We start from the raw sequence: 25,681 nt of genomic DNA on the forward strand, positions 1-25,681 counted from the left end.
AAACTAGAGTACATTTTCTGGAATTTACACAGCTTTTAATTTATCACTGCCTATCTAATTTCTTGAGGTGCTAAAATGGCAGGGCAGTACAAACCCCCCCCCCCCCAAATGACCCCATTTTGGAAAGTAGACACCCCATGGAAATTGCTGAGGGGCATGTTGAGCCCATTGAATTTTTTTTTTTGTCCCAAGTGATTGAATAATGACACAAAAAAAAAAGTTTACAAAAAGTTGTCACTAAATGATATATTGCTCACACATGCCAGTGTTATATGTGGAATTGCACCCCAAAATATATTCTGCTGCTTCTCCTGAGTACAGGGATACCACATATGTGGGACTTTTTGGGAGTCTAGCCGAGTACGGCACCCCGAAAACCAATCACTGCCTTCAGGATTTCTAAGGGTGCAAATTTTTGATTTCACTCCTCACTACCTATCACAGTTTCGAAGGCCATAAAATGCCAAAATAGCACAAAACCCCCCCCCCCCCCAAATGACCCCATTTTGGAAAGTAGACACCCCAAGCTATTTACTGAGAGGCATGTTGAGTCCATGAAATATTTTATATTTTGCCACAAGTTGCAGGAATATTAAAATTATTTTTTTTTTTTGCACAAAGTTGTCACTAAATGATATATTGCTCACACATGCTATGGGCATAAGTGAAATTACACCCCAAAATACATTCTGCTGCTTCTCCCGAGTACGGGGATACCACATGTGGGGGACTTTTTGGAAGCCTAGCCACGTACGGGACCCCAAAATCCAAGCACTGCCTTCCGGACTTAAATATAAAACGCTACAAAAAAAACTGTTAGCGATCGCAGGGATCAGGCCTGACTCTGCGAACGCTGCAGTTATTTGTTTAGTGTTTTGTAAGTGACAGTGATCGATCGATACTGCACTTACTACTGCGGGCTGGGCAGAGGCTGGGCTGGGCAGAGGGGCAAAACGCAGGTGCCAGCAGGTATCTGGGCTGATCCCGCTAACAATGCGTTTTTTTGGAACCCTAAACTGCTGGGGACGCTAGTATAGATCTGATCAGATCAGATATCGGGAGGTGTATGCTTTGCACGTGGGTGTTAGCGGTACTGGCACTAACCTAGCGCTGCCTGGGGCGATGCAGACCCTGACCCTAAAACCTAATTGATATCACCCGCCGGGTGATCAGGGGGTTAAACCTTTATTGGGTAATAAATGGTGGGTGCCCTGATGCTATAAAAAGCAAACTAACTAACCAGAGTCACCCGTAACACTTATACGGTGATCACCGGTGAAAGGGTTAACTAGGGGCAATCAGGGGGTTAAAATCTTTATTAGGTAGTATATGGGGGTCCCTGGCGCTATATAAAAACCTGGCGGGGAACCTAAATAACTAACTGGCTAACCAGCATCACCAGTGGCACTTATACGGTGATCGCTGGTGAAAGGGTTAACTAGGGGCAATCGGGGAGTTAAAAACCATTATTGGGTAGTATATGGGGGTACCTAGCACTATAAAAACCTGGCTGTGAACCTAAAAAAATAACTAGCTACCTAGCGACACTAGTGCCACTAATGCAGCGATCAGAAAAATGATCGCTTAGTGACACTGGCAAAAGGGGGTGAAAGGGTTAACTAGGGGCAATCAGGGGGTTAAAACCATTATTGGGTAGTATATCGGGGTACCTAGCGCTATAAAAACCTGGCGGTGAACCTAAAAAAATAACTAGCTACCTAGCGACAGTAGCGACACTAATGCAGCAATCAGAAAAATGATCACTTAGTGACACTGGCAAAAGGGGGTGAAAGGGTTAACTAGGGGCAATCAGGGGGTTAAAACCATTATTGGGTAGTATATCGGGGTACCTAGCGCTATAAAAACCTGGCGGTGAACCTAAAAAAATAACTAGCTACTTAGCGGCACCAGTGACACTAATGCAGCGATCAGAAAAACGATCGCTTAGTGACACTGGCAAAAGGGGATGAAAGGGTTAACTAGGGGCAATCAGGGGGTTAAAACCCTTATTGGGTAGTATATCGGGGTACCTAGCGCTATAAAAACCTGGCGGTGAACCTAAAAAAATAACTAGCTACCTAGCGACAGTAGCGACACTAATGCAGCGATCAGAAAAATGATCGCTTAGTGACACTGGCAAAAGGGGGTGAAAGGGTTAACTAGGGGCAATCAGGGGGTTAAAACCATTATTGGGTAGTATATCGGGGTACCTAGCGCTATAAAAACCTGGCGGTGAACCTAAAAAAATAACTAGCTACTTAGCGGCACCAGTGACACTAATGCAGCGATCAGAAAAACGATCGCTTAGTGACACTGGCAAAAGGGGGTGAAAGGGTTAACTAGGGGCAATCAGGGGGTTAAAACCATTATTGGGTAGTATATCGGGGTACCTAGCGCTATAAAAACCTGGCGGTGAACCTAAAAAAATAACTAGCTACCTAGCGACAGTAGCGACACTAATGCAGCAATCAGAAAAATGATCACTTAGTGACACTGGCAAAAGGGGGTGAAAGGGTTAACTAGGGGCAATCAGGGGGTTAAAACCATTATTGGGTAGTATATCGGGGTACCTAGCGCTATAAAAACCTGGCGGTGAACCTAAAAAAATAACTAGCTACTTAGCGGCACCAGTGACACTAATGCAGCGATCAGAAAAACGATCGCTTAGTGACACTGGCAAAAGGGGATGAAAGGGTTAACTAGGGGCAATCAGGGGGTTAAAACCCTTATTGGGTAGTATATCGGGGTACCTAGCGCTATAAAAACCTGGCGGTGAACCTAAAAAAATAACTAGCTACCTAGCGACAGTAGCGACACTAATGCAGCGATCAGAAAAATGATCGCTTAGTGACACTGGCAAAAGGGGGTGAAAGGGTTAACTAGGGGCAATCAGGGGGTTAAAACCATTATTGGGTAGTATATCGGGGTACCTAGCGCTATAAAAACCTGGCGGTGAACCTAAAAAAATAACTAGCTACCTAGCGACAGTAGCGACACTAATGCAGCGATCAGAAAAATGATCGCTTAGTGACACTGGCAAAAGGGGGTGAAAGGGTTAACTAGGGGCAATCAGGGGGTTAAAACCATTATTGTGTAGTATATCGGCGTACCTAGCGCTATAAAAACCTGGCGGTGAACCTAAAAAAATAACTAGCTACCTAGCGACAGTAGCGACACTAATGCAGCGATCAGAAAAATTATCGCTTAGTGACACTGGCAAAAGGGGGTGAAAGGGTTAACTAGGGGCAATCAGGGGGTTAAAACCATTATTGGGTAGTATATCGGGGTACCTAGCGCTATAAAAACCAGGCTGTGAACCTAAAAAAACAACTAGCTACCTAGCGACACTAATGCAGCGATCAGAAAAATGATCGCTTAGTGACACTGGCAAAAGGGGGTAAAAGGGTTAACTAGGGGCAATCAGGGGGTTAAAACCATTATTGGGTAGTATATTGGGGTACCTAGCGCTATAAAAACCTGGCGGTGAACCTAAAAAAATAAACTAGCTACCTAGCGACACTAATGCAGCGATCAGAAAAATTATCGCTTAGTGACACTGGCAAAAGGGGGTGAAAGGGTTAACTAGGGGCAATCAGGGGGTTAAAACCATTATTGGGTAGTATATCGGGGTACCTAGCCCTATAAAAACCTGGAGGTGAATCTAAAAAAATAACTAGCTACCTAGCGACACTAATGCAGCGATCAGAAAAATGATCGCTTGGTGACACTGGTAAAAGGGGGTGAAAGGGTTAACTCTAGGGGCAATCAGGGGGTTAAACCTTTATTGGGGGGTGGTAGGGGGCTACCCTGGACCTAACACTAACTGCCCTGACAGTTTTTACTTTTACAACTGATACTGAATGCAGTGATCAGTAAATAAATGATCACTGCAATCAGTGACACTGTGACTGGGGGGGGGGGGGGGGGCGGGGGGATCGGGGGGGCTTGTGTACCTATGTGTACCTATGTGTTAGTGTAGTGTTTGGTGCACTTACTTTTAGTCTTCTCCTCGTAGTCCGGTCTAAAAGACCACCCGAGGAGAATGACATCACTTCCTCCCTGCCTGTGTATACAATACACAGTGGGAGGAAGCTTCTCATTGGCCAGGAGCGATCGAGAGGGGATGGCCAGAAGCCAACGGCCATCCCCCTCATCCCGTATCCAGTGGGAGGGGGTCCGATCGGACCCCCCACCCGCTGGAAGGCAGGCACGTACATGTACGTGCTTGTGCCTGCCGGTGCCATTGTAATGACGTACATTGGCAATACGGCGGTCCTTAAGTGGTTAAAGGCACCAGGTGACCCTGCTCTCTCCCCATGCACTTTGCGTCCTGAAATGATGCCGCACCCCCTACCCTGAATTGCCGCCCTTCCTGTGCAGTGCACAGGATGTGGCTGAGAGCTCTTCTCGGCCACCAGAATAATGGCGATTCACCCATACAAAATTGCCTACAGTAGGTGTCTAACATTTAGCGCCCCCCCAACTCAAATCTCCCTTCCCCTGCTTTTATCTCAGCAGTCTGTCCATGACCAGAGCAACCGGAGAAAGGCCGGGGAGTATCCAACCAGAGTGCCCAGAGTTTCTCAAACTTTTCTGGTCGCCCCTCTATGTTGAAAGATATACTTTTCCATCCTAATGGTGTCCCCCATTTGGGCAATCCACTCCCCCAGTGCCGGAGGCTCGGTCGCTTTCCAATGCCTAAAAATCATCTTTTGTGCTTGGAACAGGGCCCTGACCACGGCCTGTCTACTATTGTCCCCCATGGAAACGTCGTCTAGGATCCCGAGTAGACACGGTTTTGGGTCTGTGGGTAGGGTAGTCTGAAACACTCTATTAATAGTGTCCAGTACCCCTGTCCAGAATAAGTGCAGTTTGGGGCATCTCCACAACAGGTGGATCAAATCCCCGTGATCTCTCGCCCACCTGGGCCAGCCTGAGTCCTGTCGCACCCCCATCCTAAACAGTCTGTCAGGTGTGTAGTGTACTCTGAGCACAATATATAATTGAGATAGCTGCTGGGCCACATTTACTGAACAATATTGTACTGCCTGTAGTGCCTCCTCCCATTGCTCATCCTCAAATGTACCGAAATCCCTCTTCCATTTATTTAATGCCGCCTGCGGAAAGCCTCCGAGGCAGGCATTAAGGACCATAGAGTAAGTTCTAGAAATAAAGCCCTGGAACTGTGATACGTTAGCCATAGATCGGGGTCGGTGAAAGAGTCCACGGGGTCCCCCCAGCCTGCGCCTTCACTGCATGTTGCAGTTGAAGGTAGAAGAGCATGGACTGTGGGAGATGAAATCTCTCCCTCAAATCTGGGAAGGGGGTCAGCCTCCCTGCTGTAAAAATTTGTCCCAAATGCGTAACCCCATATCTCTTCCACCGAGCGCCACAATCCAGCAATAACAGCTCCTCATAGTGCCTATTCTCCCATATTGGGCTGTACTCGGTAAAGTCCTCCACCCCCTGCAGTAAGTTTATTCCAGATTTTCAGCATAAGAACATAAGTGGGCAATCATTTGTTTGATTTTGCGTAAGCTAAGGCCTCCATACCCGAGGGTACATCGCCATGGCCGGAAGCAAAGCACATCAGGGCCCTAATTGGTTCCAAACGTATGGTCCCCTCCTCTCCCCCGTCCCTTCTGGCATAGCCCTGACTATATGCTGTGCCTGCGCTGCCAGGTAATAGGCCCAGGGATTGGGGAGGGCAACGCCCCCTGCCTCCTTGGACTTTTGTAGTTGTTCTAGTTTTATCCTTGGGGGTTTATCTAACCAAATGAAACCTCTAAAAATTGAGTTGATAATGCGAAAAAACTTCAGGGGAACAAGGGGTATTGTGCAGTATATATAGAAGTTGGGGCATAAAGATCATCTTTATCAGGTTGACTCTTCCGACCAGAGACCTCTTAAGACGGGACCAAATTTTGGTTTTGTCTCAAATTCTATTTAATAGTGGGGTCAGGTTAAGGGAAATATAGTCAAGTGGTTCTGACGTGACCTGTATACCCAAGTACTTCATACCCCTGGACACCGGCACGTCATGTATTATCCAACCTCCACTGTCCGGATTGGCATCCAGCAGCAGCAGGGAGGATTTGGTCCAATTTATGGTCAGTCCTGAATAAACTCCAAACTTTCCTATTGTTTCCATAGCCTCCCGCAGGGAATCAGATGTGTCTCCCAGGAGTAGCATGGTATCGTCTGCGTATAACATGATTTTTTTCCTGGAACCTCCCACCCTCTGATTTTCTCTAATCAAGACTGCCATGGGTTCGATGGCAACGGCAAAAAGGAGGGGGCGACAGTGGGCACCCTCTCCAAGTGCCCCTATGCAGGGTAAATGGGGCAGAAATGTGTCCCGCCTCTCTGATGGTCGCCCGAGGTGAGCAGTATAGTAGCTTCACCCATGACAGGAACCCTTCACCGAAGCCAAACTTATCCATGACAGCCCATAAGTATTCCCACTCCACACTGTCAAACGCCTTGTGGGCATCCAGAGAGAGCAAGGCCCTGTCGCCCATTCTCCCCCTGTGTTTGAAGGTTTAGGTAAAGTCTACGGAGATTAATGGCTGTGGACTTTTGGGGCATGAAGCCTGCCTGGTCCGAGTGTATAATGGAGGAGATAACCCCATTAAGTCTCAAGGCCAAAACCTTGGCCAGGATTTTGATATCACTCTGTAAGAGTGATATCGGTCTCTATGAGCCCGGGTCTAAGGGGTCTTTACCTGGTTTTAGAAGAACTATATTAGCCCTGGTCATGGAGTCAGGCAGGCTCTGGCACTCCCTTGCATAGTTAAGAACCCTCAACAGGCGAGGCAGAATTGCCTCCCCATATTGTTTGAAGGCTTCCATTGGGAGGCCGTCATCCCCTGGGGCCTTTGAGTTCGGAAAGAGGCTAAGAGCCCCTTGCAGTTCCTCCAGACTAATTGGAGAGTCCAGGAGTGCTCGGTGAGAATTAGACAGTTTAGGCAGCTCAATTCCCTGCAGGTAGTCCCTTAAGTCAGTGGACGAATAAGTCGCCCTGGATTTGTACAAATCAGAGTAAAACCTCACCAGTTCTGCCATAACCTGAGTTTGAGTGTTTACTAGCCTCCCCCCCTCAGTGCGTAATGCTCCAATAGACAGAGACGTCTGGGAGACCTTAACTATTTTGGCCAAAAGGCGGCCCGTTTGCTCTCCCTCCTCATAGAAGGCCTGCTTGTTGAAAAACCTTTTCCTGTCAGCTGCCTCCCTTGTGATCCGGGTAACCGCCTCCTGTGCTGCAAGCCACGCCTCCCTAGCCGTATCAGAGGGGTCGGCAATATAATCTGCCTCTAGTCGGCTTACCACCCGTTCCATCTGCTCCCTGAAAACATGTGATTTAGATTTCATTTCCATAACCTCATTGATCATGAGTCCCCTGAGAAACGCTTTAAATGTCTCCTATGCCAGCCTTAAATCAGGGTGATCCTCATGTCGTCTCCAAAACTCAGAGATCTCCGTAGCCGGCTTGGCAATCAAGGAAACCAATAGGGGCGAATGATCTGATACACCCCTCACCAGATATTTAATGTCCTCCAATAAATGGGCCCAGGGATTGGGGAGGGCAACAGCACAGATCAATTTTTTGACAGGGAGAGGTGGGTTTTCGAAAAAACAAGAAAATTGTTTCTGCAGTGGGTTGCAATTGCGCCACGGATCAGCCCATCCAACCTCCTCCGTAAACTTCCACAGTGCCGTTCGGTAAACTTCCGCAGTCGCCGGAGGTGGATGCTTATCCATAACTGGATCCATGTAGCAACTGAGGTCACCCACAATAATAAAGGGTACATCCGAATGGCCCAATTGATACGTCAGCAGAACCCTCAGTACCTCTGTCGTGAAAGGAGGTGGCACATATATAGCAGCGATTATACAATGCAATTGGTGAATTTTACACAGTAGTATCACATAACATCTCTCATCATCTATCAGTTTGTCCAACATTTGGAAATCTATGGCCCGATGCACCAGCACACTCACCCCCCTGGAGTAAGAGGTGTGAGTGGAATGGAATGCACTTCCCACCCAGGAAAATCCCAGGCAGGAGATTGTCTCCAGTACCAGGTGAGTCTCCTGCAGTGCATAGATGTCGGGGGAGTATTTCTTAAGAATGGTGGTTACCATGGGAGTGTTTTAGAGGATTCTGAATGCCCCTAATGTTCCAGGACAGCAAAGATATAGTACACATTGTAGGGTAAGGCATCGTGTGTACCCTAGGCGCTTTAGGGTGTGCATAAGTGTGTAACAAAATCATAGTACCCGAGTTCCAAATAAGGGAGTCCGCTTTGGCATGGAGGGTGAAGTCGCACATGACACAGTTCCTCCTGTTTGCCTGCCGGTTCCTGCTTGAGTTGAAGCTGTGGCAATAACATAACAAAAAAATGAGAATCATAGCTGCAAAATAAAAAATCTCCTTGTCCCCGTGGGTGTGTGAAGAGTAACATTCCCCAAGTGTTGACAGGAGAAGAGGTATGTTCCATTCGGTTGAGTGGAGAAAAACCGGGAGAAAGTGTATGCAAAAAAACGTGGGTCGATCATAACCAACCAACCCAAAACTCCAAATGCCTCTTTGGTTAAACTAATAAGTATTCCAGTCCAAAATACTACTTAACTGTATTCAAATTAACTTCACTTGCTCTCATCGCTTGTGGAACGACAGTAGGTAACGGCTTCCCAGCCCAATAGTGTAATGTTTTCCGCTATGCGAACATGTTTATATGGAGGTCTGGTCAATCTCCTTCTGCTGCATTTCTTCCCGCTTGTCTGATAATGTGTTCATTGGCATCCAGCCAAGCGGACGCCTCGGCAGCCGCCTCAAAGAAGTGGGACTGGCCCCCTGCCGTAATCCGCAGTTTCGCCGGGAATAACATGGCGTACGTGGCCCTGAGCCTTTGCAATCGTTTTTTTTTACATCAGTGAATCTGGCTCTGCGCTTCTGTATCTCCGCTGAGTAGTCAGGATAGAATGAGATGCGGGCCCCGTTATATTGGACATTACGTCGCTCTCTTGCCTGGCACAGCACTATTTCTTTATAGTTAAGTAACCTGGCTATCATAGTGCGGGGCGGATGCCCTGGTGGAAGGGGCCTGGGCGGTACCCTGTGCGCACGTTCTACCGAGTACAAATCGGGTGAACACATCTTTCCCAAATACCTCCAATAGCCATGGTTCAACAAAGTCCGTGGGAGCCCTACCCTCCGTCTTCTCAGGGAGCCCCACAATACGGATATTGTTCGGTCTCAGACGGTTTTCAATTTCGTCAGATTTAAGTTCATTTGCCCTGGCAATCCTGGCTGTGATTTGCGTATCTCTTAACAGGGGTGTTAGCTTGTCCTCTCACTGATGCGGCCTTCAGCCGCGGTAGCGCGCTCCCTCGTTTTCTGAAGATCATGCCTAATGAACCCCAGTTCTTCCTTCAGGCCACCAAATTGATCCTGCAGAGTGTGAACTGAAGCTGTGCATTTCTGTATTGCCCTTAGTATGTCTGCTAGGGCGGGCTGAACTGCTTCCTCTCCCTCATCCTCCATGTCAGGAAGGCTCTGATTGGGGGAACGCTGCAGGGCCCTGTGCGCGACTCCCCTCCTCTTGCTGAGTGTGGAACACAGCAGCGGTGGCAAGCATGTCCTCCCCACTCCCTTGGGCCGCCTGGGTCACTATTTTCATGTCCCTTGGGGGTCTTTCACTGTACTTTTAGGGGCCTTACCGGCTTCTTTATTCTTCTCGTGCACGCTGTGAGAGAGGTGCCGCGGCGCCATGTTGGAAATCCGGCGTCCTGGCCTCCGCATGTTTTCGGGTCAGCATGATCTCCGCAAACCTTAGCAGTGACTCCAGGCACATCAGCGGGACTCCTGTGCAGGGTTCAACCGGATTTCGGGTGTTGTAGCTGGCTGGGAAGAGGATCGTTGAAGGATCGGTGCGGGAGCGCCGTGATGCCCGTCCTCTCACATGCCGCTCTCGGCCACGCCCAGTAAATTGCTGTTAACAGATGCTCTCCATCCAATTCGACAGGGCTTGAGCTATTTTGCAAAGAAGAATGGGCAAAAATGTAACCCTCTAGATGTGCAAAGCTGGAAGAGACATTCCCATAAAGAGTTGCAGCTGTAATTGCAGCAAAAGGTGGTACTACAAAGTATTGACTCAGGTGTGCTGAATACAAATGCACATCACACTTTTCCCATATTTGTAAAAAAATGTGAAAACCATTTATCATCACTTTCCTTCTACAACAACTATGTGACACTTTGTTGTTGGTCTCGCACATACAATCCCAATAAAATACATTTACATTTTTGGTTGTAACATGACCAAATGTGGAAAATTTCCACGAGGTATGAATACTTTTTCAAGGCACTGTATATATGGCAACCTGTACAAGCGTCGGCTAACTGCCAACTTTAACCACTTCAATACCGGCAACTTAAACACCTTCCTGCCCAGACTAATTTTCAGCTTTCAGCGCTGTCGCACTTTAAATGAAAATTGCTACATGCTACACTGTACCCAAACTAAATTTTTATCATTTTGTTCCCACAAATAGAGCTTTCTTTTGGTGGTACTTGATCACCTCTACGGTTTTTAATTTTTTGCTAAATTAAAAACATTGTAAATAAGTAAGTTTTCTCCTTCACTGATGGGCACTGATAAGGCGGCACTGATGGGCACCAATGAGGTGACATTGATGGGCACTGATAGGTGGCACAAATTGGCACTGATAGGTGGCATGGATAGGCGGCACAGATGGGCACTGATAGGCGGCATCGTATTGTACTAATGGATGTCAATCAGTGCCAAACAATGCATACCAATCAGTCATGCCCATTGTGGGCACTGACTGGCATCCCTGGTGGTCTAGGGTGGCATACCTGGTGCTGGGAATCCCTGGTGGAGTCCCTGGTGGTCCAGTGTGGGCATCCTTGGGGGGGGGCTGCGCTGATAATCAGCACAGACCCCCCGTCAGAGGAGCAGCCGATCAGCTCTCCTCTACTCCCGTCTGACAGACGCAAGTGAGGAAAAGCCGATCAACGGCTCCTCCTACTTACACTGTGATCAGCCGTGATTGGACATGGCTGATCACGTGGTAAAGAGTCTCCGTCTGAGACTCTTTACCGAGATCGTAGTTGCGGGGTTGTAGACTGACACCCCGCAACAACGATCGCCGCTTAATATTCTGAGGACGTCATATGAAGCCCGGTCAGAATTTTGAAACCACTTTGCCGCCATCATTCTGCTATATGGCGGGTGGCAAGTGGATAAAAATATTGAAAAAGATTCAGGTTTTTGAACTTTCAGTCAATTCTAGATGAAGGAAGCAGCAGCATCAGTTTGACGAAAGGTCAGAACTCAAGCTCACACTCCCACCTTTCACATCTATATACAAGACAACATCACTTCCCTGCCATTCATCTCTATAAAATATATTTATTACAGACTCACCATTCACCTCTGTGTACCTCACACTCCTTTCACCTCTATATAAATGACATATAGCCTGCACTGAAACTACAGAGGGTCAAAGGATCACGGGACATATAGTATCAGGACTGGAAAAGGAAGGAACAGGAAGTCAGAGAACTTAGAAATTCAGCCAGTAGGAGTAGTGACACCACAGACACAGAAACCTGCTGTATACAGCTAGGGGAGAGAAGTTACACAGACTGACAGTGTGGCTGGGATTCACTCCCATACACAATGCATCTGTTTTGGGGAGAAAAAACTGGAGTTCTTCTTTAAGTTGCTGAAACCTGGATTAATTATCCAACTTCTAAAAACAACATGCTATTTAACAAATATATGCAATGTATATAATTAACACCAATAGATCAAACTAGTTATTAAAGAACATTTCATAGAAAATGTTTAATTTTCTCAGGTGCAGTTTATCTACCATATGTAGATACAATTACTTGCCTCTCAAAAGCTGGCAAAAAACATTAGCACATCATGATTTCAATGAAAAATTTGAATACTGAGTATTAATGTAACAATCAATGGAGTACTCATTGCTTATGTGATTTTTTTTCCTGTAATTTTAACAAAATTTTGAGGAATATAAATTAAAAAGAAAAATGTCCTTTTCTCGCTGTAAAGGAAACTGACCACTTTTGAATGTTTCCCATCATGCTAGGAAATTACAGCAATAAATGCTATTGAATAAACCTTTCCAAACAGTTTTTCTTGATCATTAGATAATCCCTACATCACCCGATTATCACTAGCAATACTCTCATCTGTTACATCATTAGTAATGGATGGGCGGGCAATGAATGGTTGGCTTTATGGACATCTTAACAACTGAACAAGTTTTCTTTGCAGAAGATATACAGTATCTGACCTAAATTTTAATTAGGTTTGACCATTTATTTTTGTGACATTGGGATTTATGAGAGCTGGAGCAAGAGTACTGCCACCCCGATTGGCCACACTGTGCAATGCAGTAGATTTATTGTTGCTCGAGTTCTAATAAAAGCCACCTCAAAGTATATAAAGCCAAAACTTTGTTTTATTTTTGGACAGAGTAATAAAGTAATAAATTCTATTTACTTTTGCCATCTTTGTCCCATTGGATGGATCCCCCTTTACTGTGTTTCAGTATAATGACAGGAAGTGAGAGGAGTGGATGGATCCCCTTTCATTGGGTTTTGGAATAAGATAGGAAGAGAAAGGAATCCGCTCCTGCAACAAGTATTCCCTTATGAAAGGCCTTCCCTCGACAACTCTAAAATTTTTCCCATCAGTCAATAAGGAAAAATTGGGTCATCCCCACCCAGCAGAAACACAAACAGCAGTAAAACCTGACAGGGTTGCTAAATCTTCCATACACTATACAAAACTTAAAACAGCCATGGCTTTAGATACGTTTTAATGTTTCTCAGCTCCAGTCCACAGATAACACTGGTAGGTCATGTTTTGAGGTTTTCTTCATTCAAACCACTGGCTTAATTGTGGTTATAAATAACTACATTTACTCATATATTAAGGAAACTGTCAAAACTTGACCTGTTTTTCATACCCGAGGAGAAGAGTTGTGAAATTCTGCTACAGAACAATTTTATATCCCATTTAACTGGCACACAGTGTCAGTAGAAATTCCCCTCTTTTCCTTTCCAGTGCTTGTACAAAATTCTGTGTCCTTTCTTCTCTCTCTGTTCTGCACTGTTGCAGCAGTCTCTGATAAGCCTTTGTCTTCTCCTCTTCATCGCTATGCTCTACACCCCACAGTTTCTTATGTACCCAGTCCAGGTCATTTTCCTTCTGAAGCCTTGCTAGCTCCTTGTTGTACAGGTCTCTGGCTTTCTGCAAAAAAAGATAATATAATCAAAAATTAGACACTGTGATCCAAACGAACAAACAGTGCAGCAACAGGTATAAAAGAAGGCATGCTATATATTTTTCACATTGGTAATAAGATTCAATGTGTTCACCTGGATGGAATTGTGATTGTACTGATATCTTAAGATAGCCTCGCAAAGGTTCCAAAAAGTGTACTCAGGCCACAGGATTGACTGGAACACCAAACAGGCATGTGATGTCTGTAGAAGGTAGAAGACGTTGAAGACAGATAAAGATATAAAACATACAGCCATGAATAAAACAACGCGTGCAATAGTTATATTAAACATAATGTGCCCCTTCCAAAATAATTTAAATTCTACATTGTTATAAAACATATCTCTCTGTATCAAGCTATAGATCTATCATAATATATATATATATATATATATATATATATATATATATATATATATATATATATACACACATACATACACACACACACACACAGTGGGGACGGAAAGTATTCAGACCCCTTTTTCACTCTTTGTTATATTGCAGCCATTTGCTAAAATCATTTAAGTTCATTTTTTTTCCTCATTAATCTACACACAGCACCCCATATTGACAGAAAAACACAGAATTGTTGAAATAGCACATGGTCCTAAGTATTCAGACCCTTTGCTCATTATTTAGTAGAAGCACCCTTTTGATCTAATACAGCCATGAGTCTTTTTGGGAAAGAAGTTTTTCACACCTGGATTTGGGGATCCTCTGCCATTCCTCCTTGCAGATACTCTCCAATTCTGTCAGGTTGGATGGTAAACATTGGTGGACAGCCATTTTTAGGTCTCTCCAGAGATGCTCAATTGGGTCCAAGTCAGGGCTCTGGCTGGACCATTCAAGAACAGTCACGGAGTTGTTGTGAAGCCACTCCTTCATTAATTTTAGCTGTGTGCTTAGGGTCATTGTCTTGTTGGAAGGTAAACCTTCGGCCCAGTCTGAGGTCCTGAGCACTCTGGAGAAGGTTTTAGTCCAGGATATCCTTGTACTTGGTCGCATTCATCTTTCCCTTAATTGCAACCAGCCGTCCAGTCCCTGCAGCTGAAAACAACCCCACAGCATGATGCTGCCACCACCATGCTTCACTGGGACTGTATTGGACAGGTGATGAGCAGTGCCTGGTTTTCTCCACACATACCGCTTAGAATTAAGGCCAAAAAGTTCTATCTTGGTGTCATGAGACCAGAGAATCTTATTTCTCACCATCTTGGAGTGCTTCAGGTGTTTTTTTTTTTTTAGCAAACTCCATGTGGGCTTTCATGTGTCTTGCACTGAGGAGAGGCTTTTGTCGGGCCACTCTGCCATAAAGCCCCGACTGGTGGAGGGCTGCAGTGATGGTTGACTTTCTACAACTTTATCCCATCTCCCGACTACATCTTTGTAGCTCAGCCACAGTGATCTTTGGGTTCTTTTTTACCTATCTCACCAAAGATCTTTTACCCACGATAGCTCAGTTTGGCCGGACGGCCAGCTCAAGGAAGGGTTCTGGTCGTCCCAAATGTCTTCCATTTAAGGATTATGGAGGTCACTGTGTTCTTAGGAACCTTAAGTGCAGCAGAATTTTTTTGTAACCTTGGCCAGATCTGTGCCTTGCCACAATTCTGTCTCTGAGCTCTTCAGATAGTTCCTTTGACCTCATGATTCTCATTTGCTCTGACATGCACTGTGAGCTGTAAGGTCTTATATTGACAGGCGAGTGTGGCTTTCCTAATCAAGACCAATCAGTATAATCAAACACAGCTGGACTCAAATGAAGGTGTAGAACCATCTCAAGGATAATGGACAGCACCTGAGTTAAATATATAAGTGTCACAGTAAAGGGTCTGAATACTTAGGACCATGTGATATTTCAGTTTTTCTTTTTTAATAAATTAGCAAAAATGTCAACAATTCTATATTTTTCTCTCAATATGGGGTGCTGTTTGTACATTAATGAGGGGGAAAAAATTAGCTTAAATAATTTTAGCAAATGGCTGCAATATAACAAAGAGTGAAAAATTTAGGGGGTCTGAATGCTTTCCATCCCCACTGTGTGTGTGCGCGTATATATATATATATATATATATATATATATATATATATATATATATATACGCGCACACACACAGTGGGGATGGAAAGCATTCAGACCCCCTATATATATATTATTATTATTAATATATATTACACACACATAAATAAAATATCCAGTAAAAAAAAAAAAATCCTAATAAGTGTATATTTACTGGTATGTGTGAAAGTTATAGCATGTACAAACTATGGTATCTATACACCAGAATTTACATAGACTTTCTGACTGCCCATCACATTTTTTGAGGTGCTAAAATGGCAGGACAGTACAAACTCTCCCAAATTACCCCTTTTTGGAAAGTAGACACCTTAAGGTATTTGCTGAGAGGTATGTTAAGTCCGTGGAAGATTTTATTTTTATTTTTTTACACAATCTTGTCACTTTAATGAGATATTTCGCACACTTGCCATATACATGGAATTACACCCCAAAACACATTCTGCTATTTCTCCTGAGTATAGGGATACCACATGAGGGACTTTTTGGCAGTCTAGCCATGTTCAGAGGCCCAAAATCCAATAATCACCTTCACGCTTTTAAGGAGCATTTCAAATGAGATACAAAATTGTCACTTTAATGAGATGTTTTTCACTCGTGCCATGTGGAATTACACCAAAACCTATTCTGCTACTTCTCCCCAGTATTGGGATACCACATGTGAGAGATTTTTTTAGGGCGCCAACCACATACAAGGGCCCAAAATCCAATGACCTTGTTCAGGCTTTCAAGGGGCATTAAAGTGGTTGTAAAGGCTCAAGGTTTTTTACCTTCTTGCATTCCATACATGAAGGTAGAAAACCGTCTTTGTGCAGAAGCCCCCCCAATACTTACCTAAGACCCACTGCGATGTGGGGACTCATTGGTTGAGTCAGCAGCGGGAGCCATTGGCTTCCACTGCTGTCAATCACAGCTAGTGAGCAAATAAAAAGAGAAGGTGGCGGACCATGTCGAGCCGCAGCCCTCTGTGTGAATGGACACGCAGAGCAGCAGCTCAAATGCGAGCCTGCTTGAATAACCCCATTGCAAGCTGCTTGCTCTGAAGGCACTCGGCAGGAGTGTGTGACCAGTAGCACAGGTGGGGGACCTGAGAAGAGGAGGATCGGGCAGCACTGTGCAAAACCGCTGCACAGAGCAGATAAGTATAACAGGTTTGTTATTTTTTTTTAGAAATAAAATTATTGAAACTACTCCTATGCCACATCCGTAAAATATTCATTAAAATTAGGAAGTAGGAAAAAATCTAGGGGTCAGACTTTAGAGGCAATTTGGACTACATTGTTTGATTAAAATCTCTATTTTAATTATAAACAAAAAATATATAAAAATTGCACATAGAAACATGCCATTTAAAAAGATGTATACACGTACAGTGTATACAGAATACAGCCAACAAGGGCCCAATATTTCGGATATGTTACATGATATCAAGCAAGTGAGCCTCTGTGCATCAAAGCATTTCGCTGATCCGCTTTTCTTTTATTTATTTATTTTTAAATTGGCTTTAATATCACTTTAATTATGCATTGGAATTCCTGACTACCTACCACATTTTAGAGGCCCTAAAATACCAGGATAGTAGAAAAAAAAAAAACACAACCCTACCCCCCCACCCCCCTGCCAAAATGAGCCCTATTTGGAAAGCAGACACACCAAGGTATTTTAAAAGAGACACAGTGAGTATTTTGCAGATCTAATTTTTTTGTCACAAGTTTTTGAAAAATAAATTTTAGTTTTCTTTCTGAAAAAAGTATATGCTGAGCATAGGATCTACCGGCCCGCTGACCATCCCATGCGCCTATAGCTGGGCATACATGTTCTGCCCCTGCAGTGCTGCAGGCTCTGGCATACTGTATGTATTCTGTGAGCAGCACCCTGCTGCTGTTGGAATACACAAATCAGTGCTGCATGTGATATGCATTCCTGCAAAGTAAACAACAGTTAACAATACCCTTATTTTTTTCTACAATTTTTTTTGTAACTTACATTTTCAGAACCATAACTATTCCTATTCCAGCCTTTGATTTTAGGGTCTCTCAAAATGTGATAGACAGTTTCCTATCTAACATCTTTAGAGACCCTTCTTGTGCCATGCTGTTCCCTAGACTAAGTGTGTGGTAGCGACAGAAGCAGTCCAGAGGCCAGGACAGGAAGGACAAAACCCCATTTCACATTTACTACAGACGCTACTTCTTTTTTGGGTCGACCTTTGTGTTGGGGTACCTTGGAGGACATTTAGAAAAAGGTTCTCATGCAGCCAGCTAACTGCATCTGGATTTGGACCACAGTGCCTTCTGGATACAAAAGGGCTGTGATGATCACTTCCTGATATTTTAGGAAGGATCCATTTCTTCCAGTAGCTTTGTAAATAACAAAAGCATTGTATATAGCCAATTGAAATATTTGGATTCTTTTTTTTTTTTTTTTTGGTACCAGTGTAACTCTGCGAGAAACAAAATACTGCAAAATACTGCTTCATTGTTTGGTTATTAAAGTCTACGCCTCCCATATTTGGACGCAGAAAGGCTTTTCAACAACACTAGGTGCTGTGTTAACCACTAGCCGACCAGCCGCCGCAGAATTTCTGTTATGTTATGTCTGTAACATAAATGGCCACTAGGGGGTGCTTGCGCGTCCCCTGCTTGCTCCCCGAGCCGATGCGAGTGGCCGGCGGCCTTGATCACCACCAGGCTCCCGCGATCACTCGGGGCACACGGAGAACCGGGAGCTGTGTATGTAAACATACAGTTTCTGATTCTCTGAGCAGTGAACTGACAGATCGTCTATTCATACAGAGTATGAACAGCGATCTGTTAGTTTCCCTGCACAGTCCCATCCCCCCTTCAGTTAGAGCACTCACTAGGACACATACGAATCCCTTCACTGCCCCCTAGTGTTAACCCCTTCACTGCCAGTGACATTTTTACAGTAATCAATGCAATTTTAATAACACTGATCGCTGTATTAATGCCAATGGTCCCAACAATGTGTCAAAATTGTCCGCCATAATGTCGCAGTTACGATAAAAAACGCTGACCGCCGCCATTACCAATAAAAAAAAAACATTATTAATAAAAATGCCATAAAACTATCCTCTATATTGTAGACGCTATAATTTTTGCGCAAACCAATATACTCTCATTGCGATTTTTTTTTACCAAAAATATGTAGAAGAATACAGATCGGCCTAAACTTATATATTTTTGGGGGATATTTATTATAGCAAAAAGTTAAAAATAATGCATTTTTTCCAAAATTGTCGCTCTTTTTTTGTTTATAGCACAAAAAATAAAAACCACAAATACCACCAAAAGAAAGCTCTATTTGTGGGGAAAAAAGGACGTCAATTTTGTTTGGGAGCTGCGTCGCACGACCGGGAAATTGTCAGTTAAAGCGACGCAGTGCCGAATCGCAAAAAGTGGTCTGGTCTTTAGCCAGCCAAATGGTCTGGGGCTTAAGCGGTTAATTTGGACTGTCAGGTTTGGGTTAATAATAAAGTGACACTCTATTAATGCATCTAAAAACAAAAGTCCATAGATACAAAAAAACAAGTAGAGTTGTCAAGGAAAAGATCCGCTTGTGCAGTGTGCCTTCAATCGAGAAAACAAGTGATGATGTGATTCCTTCACCAATAAGCAAGATGGACTCTCACCTCAAAATATGGACCCCTGATTTAACAGACAGGTCAGAAAACGCATGTTCTCATCATGGGTTAATCACAGCATTCAGTAGATGTAGCGGTAGTGCCCAAAGATTGAATCCTTTTCAGTATCCTCAAGTTAATATGATTCCATATAAAAACATAAAGAACAAAATCTAGTGCGCTCCGTTTAAACGAATTTATTTTAAAACAGAAATGAAAGAGATACACTCACATTCTGGTGCACTGATCTCCAGTGCTGAGTGCTGGGCATGAAAACAAATATAGCACAGCGTCCATGCATGGATCAGTATAGCAGCTTGCGGATGACGTCACGGCTTAGGTCACGTGGTCCGTACGCGTTGCGTCCCCGAAAGTAGGCGGGACTTCATCAGCGGCCGCTGATGAAGTCCCGCCTACTTTCGGGGACGCAACGCGTACGGACCACGTGACCTAAGCCGTGACGTCATCCGCAAGCTGCTATACTGATCCATGCATGGACGCTGTGCTATATTTGTTTTCATGCCCAGCACTCAGCACTGGAGATCAGTGCACCAGAATGTGAGTGTATCTCTTTCATTTCTGTTTTAAAATAAATTCGTTTAAACGGAGAGCACTAGATTTTGTTCTTTATGTTTTTATATGGAATCATATTAACTTGAGGATACTGAAAAGGATTCAATCTTTGAGCACTACCGCTACATCTACTGAATGCTGTGATTAACCCATGATGGGAACATGCGTTTTCTGACCTGTCTGTTAAATCAGGGGTCCATATTTTGAGGTGAGAGTCCATCTTGCTTATTGGTGAAGGAATCACATCATCACTTGTTTTCTCGATTGAAGGCACACTGCACAAGCGGATCTTTTCCTTGACAACTCTACTTGTTTTTTTGTATCTATGGACTTTTGTTTTTAGATGCATTAATAGAGTGTCACTTTATTATTCACTTATATTATTTATCTATGCGCTGTACTGTTACTTTTTTACTTTGTATTGTGGGATTTGGTATTTTGACCTATAGTATTCTAGCTGCATGTTGTTTATTATTTCATTTATTTGTTGTGTTCAGCGCTGATTGATTTTTCGTTTTATAGGTTTGGGTTAATGGAAGACAGGGTGAATTGATTTGTCTTTTAATTTAACGGCTAGTAGTTCTCGTTGCTCAAGCAGGCTCTCTTCCCCCTTTCTAAGTGGGGTGTTAACAAGCCATTGAAGGAAGCCCCTGCAGTTGTTGCACGGTGCCACAACAAGCAATTTCTTCCCACCCGGCCACTGCACATAAACGAACAGGGGGGAGCTTCGCTGTTCTGAGTGGACATAGCGTATGTCCCTTCAGAACATGTGCCATGCAGCGGTGTGATCCTGTGATGGCTTATGCCTCAGACATAGCACATCACAGATCGGGACATGGGCGCTGTGATTGGCCCTTCCAATCACACAATGTAAACAGAGACACGGGTCTCTGTGATGGCTCTCATCGTTGAGCTCAGTGAGAGCTCAGGTCAGGGGGTATGGGAGCAAGGGATGCTGCAGCAGTGACAGTTCTCTGTGTAACTGATGATTTTATGGTTCAGATCACACAGACTGCAGCCATCCCCACACCGTACACCATGGATAGGCAACCCCCAGCATGGGTGCCGCAAGAGGCATGCAAAGCCTCTTTTGACGGCACTCGATTCCCTATTTCAGAATTCCCCACGCCGCACCTGCACTGAGGGGGAGGCACCGTGTTCCTACACATTGTAAAAGATGGGAAATATTGTTTGGTTCTCTGACTTTTCTGTAGCTGCGATCGCCAGCTTTTGTGATGGGGAAGAGTTTGGGTGCAGTTATGCTGGGGGGCGGTCCCCGTTTCATGCAGGAGGAAGACTGTCATTGGCCACTGCTAAAGCCAATCACAGTCCTTCTAGCCCTGTCCATCATCTGGAGGAAGATGACTCGCTTGGTTGACACTACCAATCTGAGAAAGAAGGGATTTCACTGTGATTGAGAAAACCACAAATCAGGTGACAGTTGGGGGAACTTTGTGGAAATGATTCCTGAACCTTTGCATCACTTACTACTGAACTCCTGCACTCTGTGTTCCTTTAAGCCACAGCCAGTATTCATGTAATGAAAATCACACCCAACTTTTGCTACATCGCACTTTTTCTCAGCTACAGGGTCCCAACTTATGATCTTGCACACAGGCCCACTGCTTTCAGAAAATACCCCTGACCTGAACTCATCAAGTCCAACCTGTGTGTGTGGTTTTATGGCAGTATTACATTGTATATCCCTGTATGTTGTGGTCGTTCGGGTGCTTATCTAACAGTTTTTTTAAATTATCGATGCTCCCCGCAGAAACCACTGCCCGTGGAAGAGAATTCCACACCCTAACCGCTCTTACAGTAAAGAGTCCTCTACACAGTTTAAGGTTAAAATGCTTTTCCTCTAATTTATTAAATAGCTGCATGTCTTATTAAAGTGCCTTTCGCGGAAAAGCTTTATCCCTATTGTGGGGTCACCAGTACAGTATTTGTACGTTGAAATCATATCCCTGGTCAAGTGTCTCTTCTTCAGAGAGAACAGGTTCAGTGCTCTTAACCTTTCCTCATAACTAAGGTTCTCGAGTCATTTATTAGTTGTGTTGCCCTTCTCTGGACTCTCTCCAGTTCCAGTACATTCTTCCTGAGAACTGGTGACCAGACCAGAGTCTTGTAGAGTGGGAGAATTATTGTTTTATCTCTGGAGTTAATCCCCTTTTTAATGCATGCCAATATTCGGTTTGCTTTGCTTGCAGCATCTACTAGAACCCCCAGGTCTTTTTCCATTCTAGATTCCCCCAGAGGATCTCCCCCTAGTGAGTAGATTGCGTTCATATTTTTTTCCACCCAAATGCATTGTTTTATATTTTTGTACATGAAACCTTATTTGCCATGTAATTGCCCATCCCATTAATTTGTGCAGGGGGTGATACAGTGGTGGGGCAGACGTGCAGGGGGGGGTTACAGTGGTGGGGCAGACGTGCAGGGGGGGGGTTACAATGGTGGGGCAGACGTGCAGGGGGGGGTTACAATGGTGGGGCAGACGTGCAGGGGGGGGTTACAATGGTGGGGCAGACGTGCAGGGGGGGGGTTACAGTGGTGGGGCAGACGTGCAGGGGGGGGTTACAGTGGTGGGGCAGACGTGCAGGGGGGGTTACAGTGGTGGGGCAGACGTGCAGGGGGGGTTACAGTGGTGGGGCAGACGTGCAGGGGGGGTTACAGTGGTGGGGCAGATGTGCAGGGGGGGTTACAGTGGTGGGGCAGACGTGCAGGGGGGGTTACAGTGGTGGGGCAGACGTGCAGGGGGTGTTACAGTGGTGGAGCAGATGTGCAGGGGGTGTTACAATGGTGGGCAAAATGTGCAGGGGGTAATACAGTGGTGGGGCAGATGTGCAGGGGGTTATAGTGGTGAACTGGGACTGATCTGAGGCGTGAGAGTGCAGGATGGTAATTTCTCATTACTACTCAAATAGATTACAGCATTTACGTTATAAAAAAAAAAATCCTTTTTGTGATTGTGTGAAGTTGAAATTTATTTTGTTATAAAATTGGCATACTCAATTTCTATGAAAACATTTTTTGCCACACTGTGCTCAAAAGGTTGCTTACCCCTGCCATACACCAAGCACCGCTGTCCCTGTCCAAGGGCACCTATTAACCACTTAAGGACCCCCTCACGCGGATGTACTTCGGCAGAATGGCACGGCTGGGCACAAGCACGTACCCAGCCGGCGGCGCGCTCCCAACCCGGTCCTGTGCCCCGTGACCACGGGACCAGCGGACCCGATCGCCGCTGGTGTCCCGCGATCATGTCACAGAGTGGAGGGACGAGGGGAGGTCTGTGTAAACAAACCTCTCCACGTGTTTCCCTATCTGGCTGTCACCGATCGTCTCTTCCCTTTTATAGGGAAGAACGATCAGTGATGTCACATTGCAGGCCATGCCACCTACAATAAAAAAAAAAAAAAAAAAAACACATAACGTCATACATAACACTACACTGCCCCCTAGTGGTTAACTCCTTCACTGCCAGTGTCATTTACACAGGAATCAGTGCATTTAAATAGCAGCTGATTGCTGTATAAATGACAATGGTTCCAAAAATGTGTCAAAAATGTCCGATGTGTCCGCTATCACAATAAAAAAATCGCTGATTGCCGCCATTACTAGTAAAAAAAAAAATATATGAATAAAAATGCTATAAAACTATCCCCTATTTTGTAAGTGCTATAACTTTTGCGCAAACCAATCAATAAATCGCTAATTGTGATTTTTTTTACCAAAAATATGTAGAAGAATATGTATCGGCCTAAACTGAGGAAAAAAAATGTTTTTTTTATATATTTTTGGGGGATATTTATTATAGCAAAAAGTAAAAAATATTGCATTTCTTTCAAAATTGACGCTCTATTTTTGTTTATAGCGCAAAAAATAAAAACCGCAGAGGTGATCAAATACCACCCAAAAGATAGCTCAATTTTGTTTGGGAGCCACGTCGCACGACCGCGCAATTGTCAGTTAAAGCGACGCAGTGCCAAATCGCAAAAAGGGGCTTGGTCCTTTGGCTGCAAATTGGTCTGGGGCTTAAGTGGTTAACATCTATCACAGTGAACCAGTGCACAAAAACATCTGCAATAGCGTCTGTAAACCTAGTGAATCGTCAACATCTGCCTGTGTACACATGCACAAAAACATCTGTTACAGTGTACCAGTGTCCCACCAATAAAATAAAGTTAAAGCACCCCCTGTTCTCGCATGCTAATGCGAATGCACATGTTGGTCCCATACACATAAGTAAACAGCGATCGCACCACACACGAGTTATCGCTGCGAACATTAGAGCAAGAGCAATAATTCTAGCACCAGACCTCCTCTGCAACGCTAAACTGGTAACCTGTAAGAGCTTATAAAGCATCGCCTATATAGATTTTTAAATACCAAAGTTTGACGCCATTTCACACGTGTGCGAAATTTTAAAGCGTGGCATGTTTGGTATCTATTTACTTGGCGCACCGCTATATTTTACCAAAAAGTTGGGTGTAATATTGTGTTTTTGTGCATTAAAATTCATTAAAGTGTATTTTTGCGTTAGTGTGTACATTTGTATGAAAAACTTCTGCGAAAATACCGTGCGTCATAAAAATTAGCAAAACCCACCATTTTATTCTCTAGTGCCTCTGCTAAAAAAAATATGTTTGGGCGGTCTGAGAATTTAACCACTTCAGCCCCGGACCATTTTGCTGGTCAAAGATCAGACCACTTTTTGCGATTTGGCACTGCGTCGCTTTAACTGACAATTTGCGCGGTCATGCGACGTGGCTCCCAAACAAAATTGACGTCCTTTATTTACCCACAAATAGAGCTTTCTTTTGGTGGTATTTGATCACCCCTGCGTTTTTTTTTTTTGCGCTATAAACAAAAATAGAGCGACAATTTTGAAAAAAAAAAAAAAAAAAACATTTTTTACTTTTTATTATAATAAATATCCCCCAAAAATATGTATATATAAAAAAAACATTTTCCCTCAGTTTAGGCCGATACATATTCTTCTACATATTTTTGGTAAAAAAAAAAAAAAAAAAAAATCGCAATAAGCGATTATTGATTGGTTTGCGCAAAAGTTATAGCGCTTACAAATAGGGGATAGTTTTATGGCATTTTTATTAATAATTTTTTATTTATTTTTGCTAGTAATGGCGGCGATCAGCGATTTTTATCGTGACTGCGACATTATGGCGGACACATCGGACATTTTTGACACATTTTTGGGACCATTGTCATTTATACAGCAATCACTGCTATATAAATGCAGCGATTCCTGTGTAAATGACACTGGCAGTGAAGGGGTTAACCAGTGGGTGGCAGTGTAGGGGTTAAGTGTTCCTAGGGGTGTGTTACTAACTGTGGGGGGCTGGGCTTTAAATTAGTGAATGCTGATCTCTGCTCCAATCGCATGGAGCAGAGATCAGCGTCACTAGTTGCTAGGCAGAACGGGGAGATGCTGTTTACACGGCATTTCCTGGTTCAGCTGCCCCGTGAGACGATCGCGGGTATGCCCGTGGCGATAGAGTCCGCGGAACCCACGACCGGACTCATGGGGGTCCCGACCAGCACGCGAGTGCGCCGCCGGTGGCGCGCTCTCGATGGCAGGGCGGCAAATTTAAAGGGACGTACAGGTACGCCCATTTGCCTGCCTGTGCCATTCTGCCGACGTACATCGGTGCGCGCTGGTGGGTAACCGGTTAATAGCAAAAATACTTATTTTTTTACTTAACAAAAAGTGTCTGAAAAAGGCCTATTCTCAAAGTGGATAATGCTTGAAGGTGCTACTTGGATGTTGGTTCTCACTATGTGGGTAGGCTGTGAAAAAGTATTAGACATGTGGTATCACCATACTCGGAGGAGTAGCAGAATGTGTTTTGGGGTATAGTTGCCTATGACATGTGTGAGAAATAACTTAATATGACATTTTTGTGAAAAATAAACTTTTTAGTTAATGTCTTCATTTTCCGAAGAATTGTGGGAAACTTAAAAAAAACTCTTCATGCCTCTTACTAAATACCTAGGAATGTCTACTTTCCAAAAAGG

At 44.3% G+C, this 25,681-nt stretch overlaps 1 protein-coding gene across 2 annotated transcripts in view; it reads right to left on the reverse strand.

The window, feature by feature from the left end:
* Positions 1 to 11,848: 11,848 nt before the first annotated feature.
* DHDDS (dehydrodolichyl diphosphate synthase subunit) overlaps positions 11,849 to 25,681 on the reverse strand; it is a 56,096-nt gene continuing 42,263 nt past the window's right edge. For both annotated transcript variants that reach the window (XM_077481045.1, XM_077481046.1), the window contains exons 8-9: positions 13,442 to 13,549; positions 11,849 to 13,313 (exon numbers count right to left, since the gene is read on the reverse strand). In XM_077481045.1, the coding sequence (XP_077337171.1) occupies positions 13,080 to 13,313; positions 13,442 to 13,549 (342 nt within the window). In that variant the 3' untranslated portion in view covers positions 11,849 to 13,079. The remainder of the gene's footprint in view (positions 13,314 to 13,441; positions 13,550 to 25,681) is intronic.

Source organism: Lithobates pipiens, unplaced genomic scaffold (assembly GCF_037356315.1).
Source record: "Lithobates pipiens isolate NorthernLeopardFrog02 unplaced genomic scaffold, aLitPip1_a1.2 Scaffold_16, whole genome shotgun sequence".
In the NCBI taxonomy this organism is placed as follows: domain Eukaryota; kingdom Metazoa; phylum Chordata; class Amphibia; order Anura; family Ranidae; genus Lithobates; species Lithobates pipiens.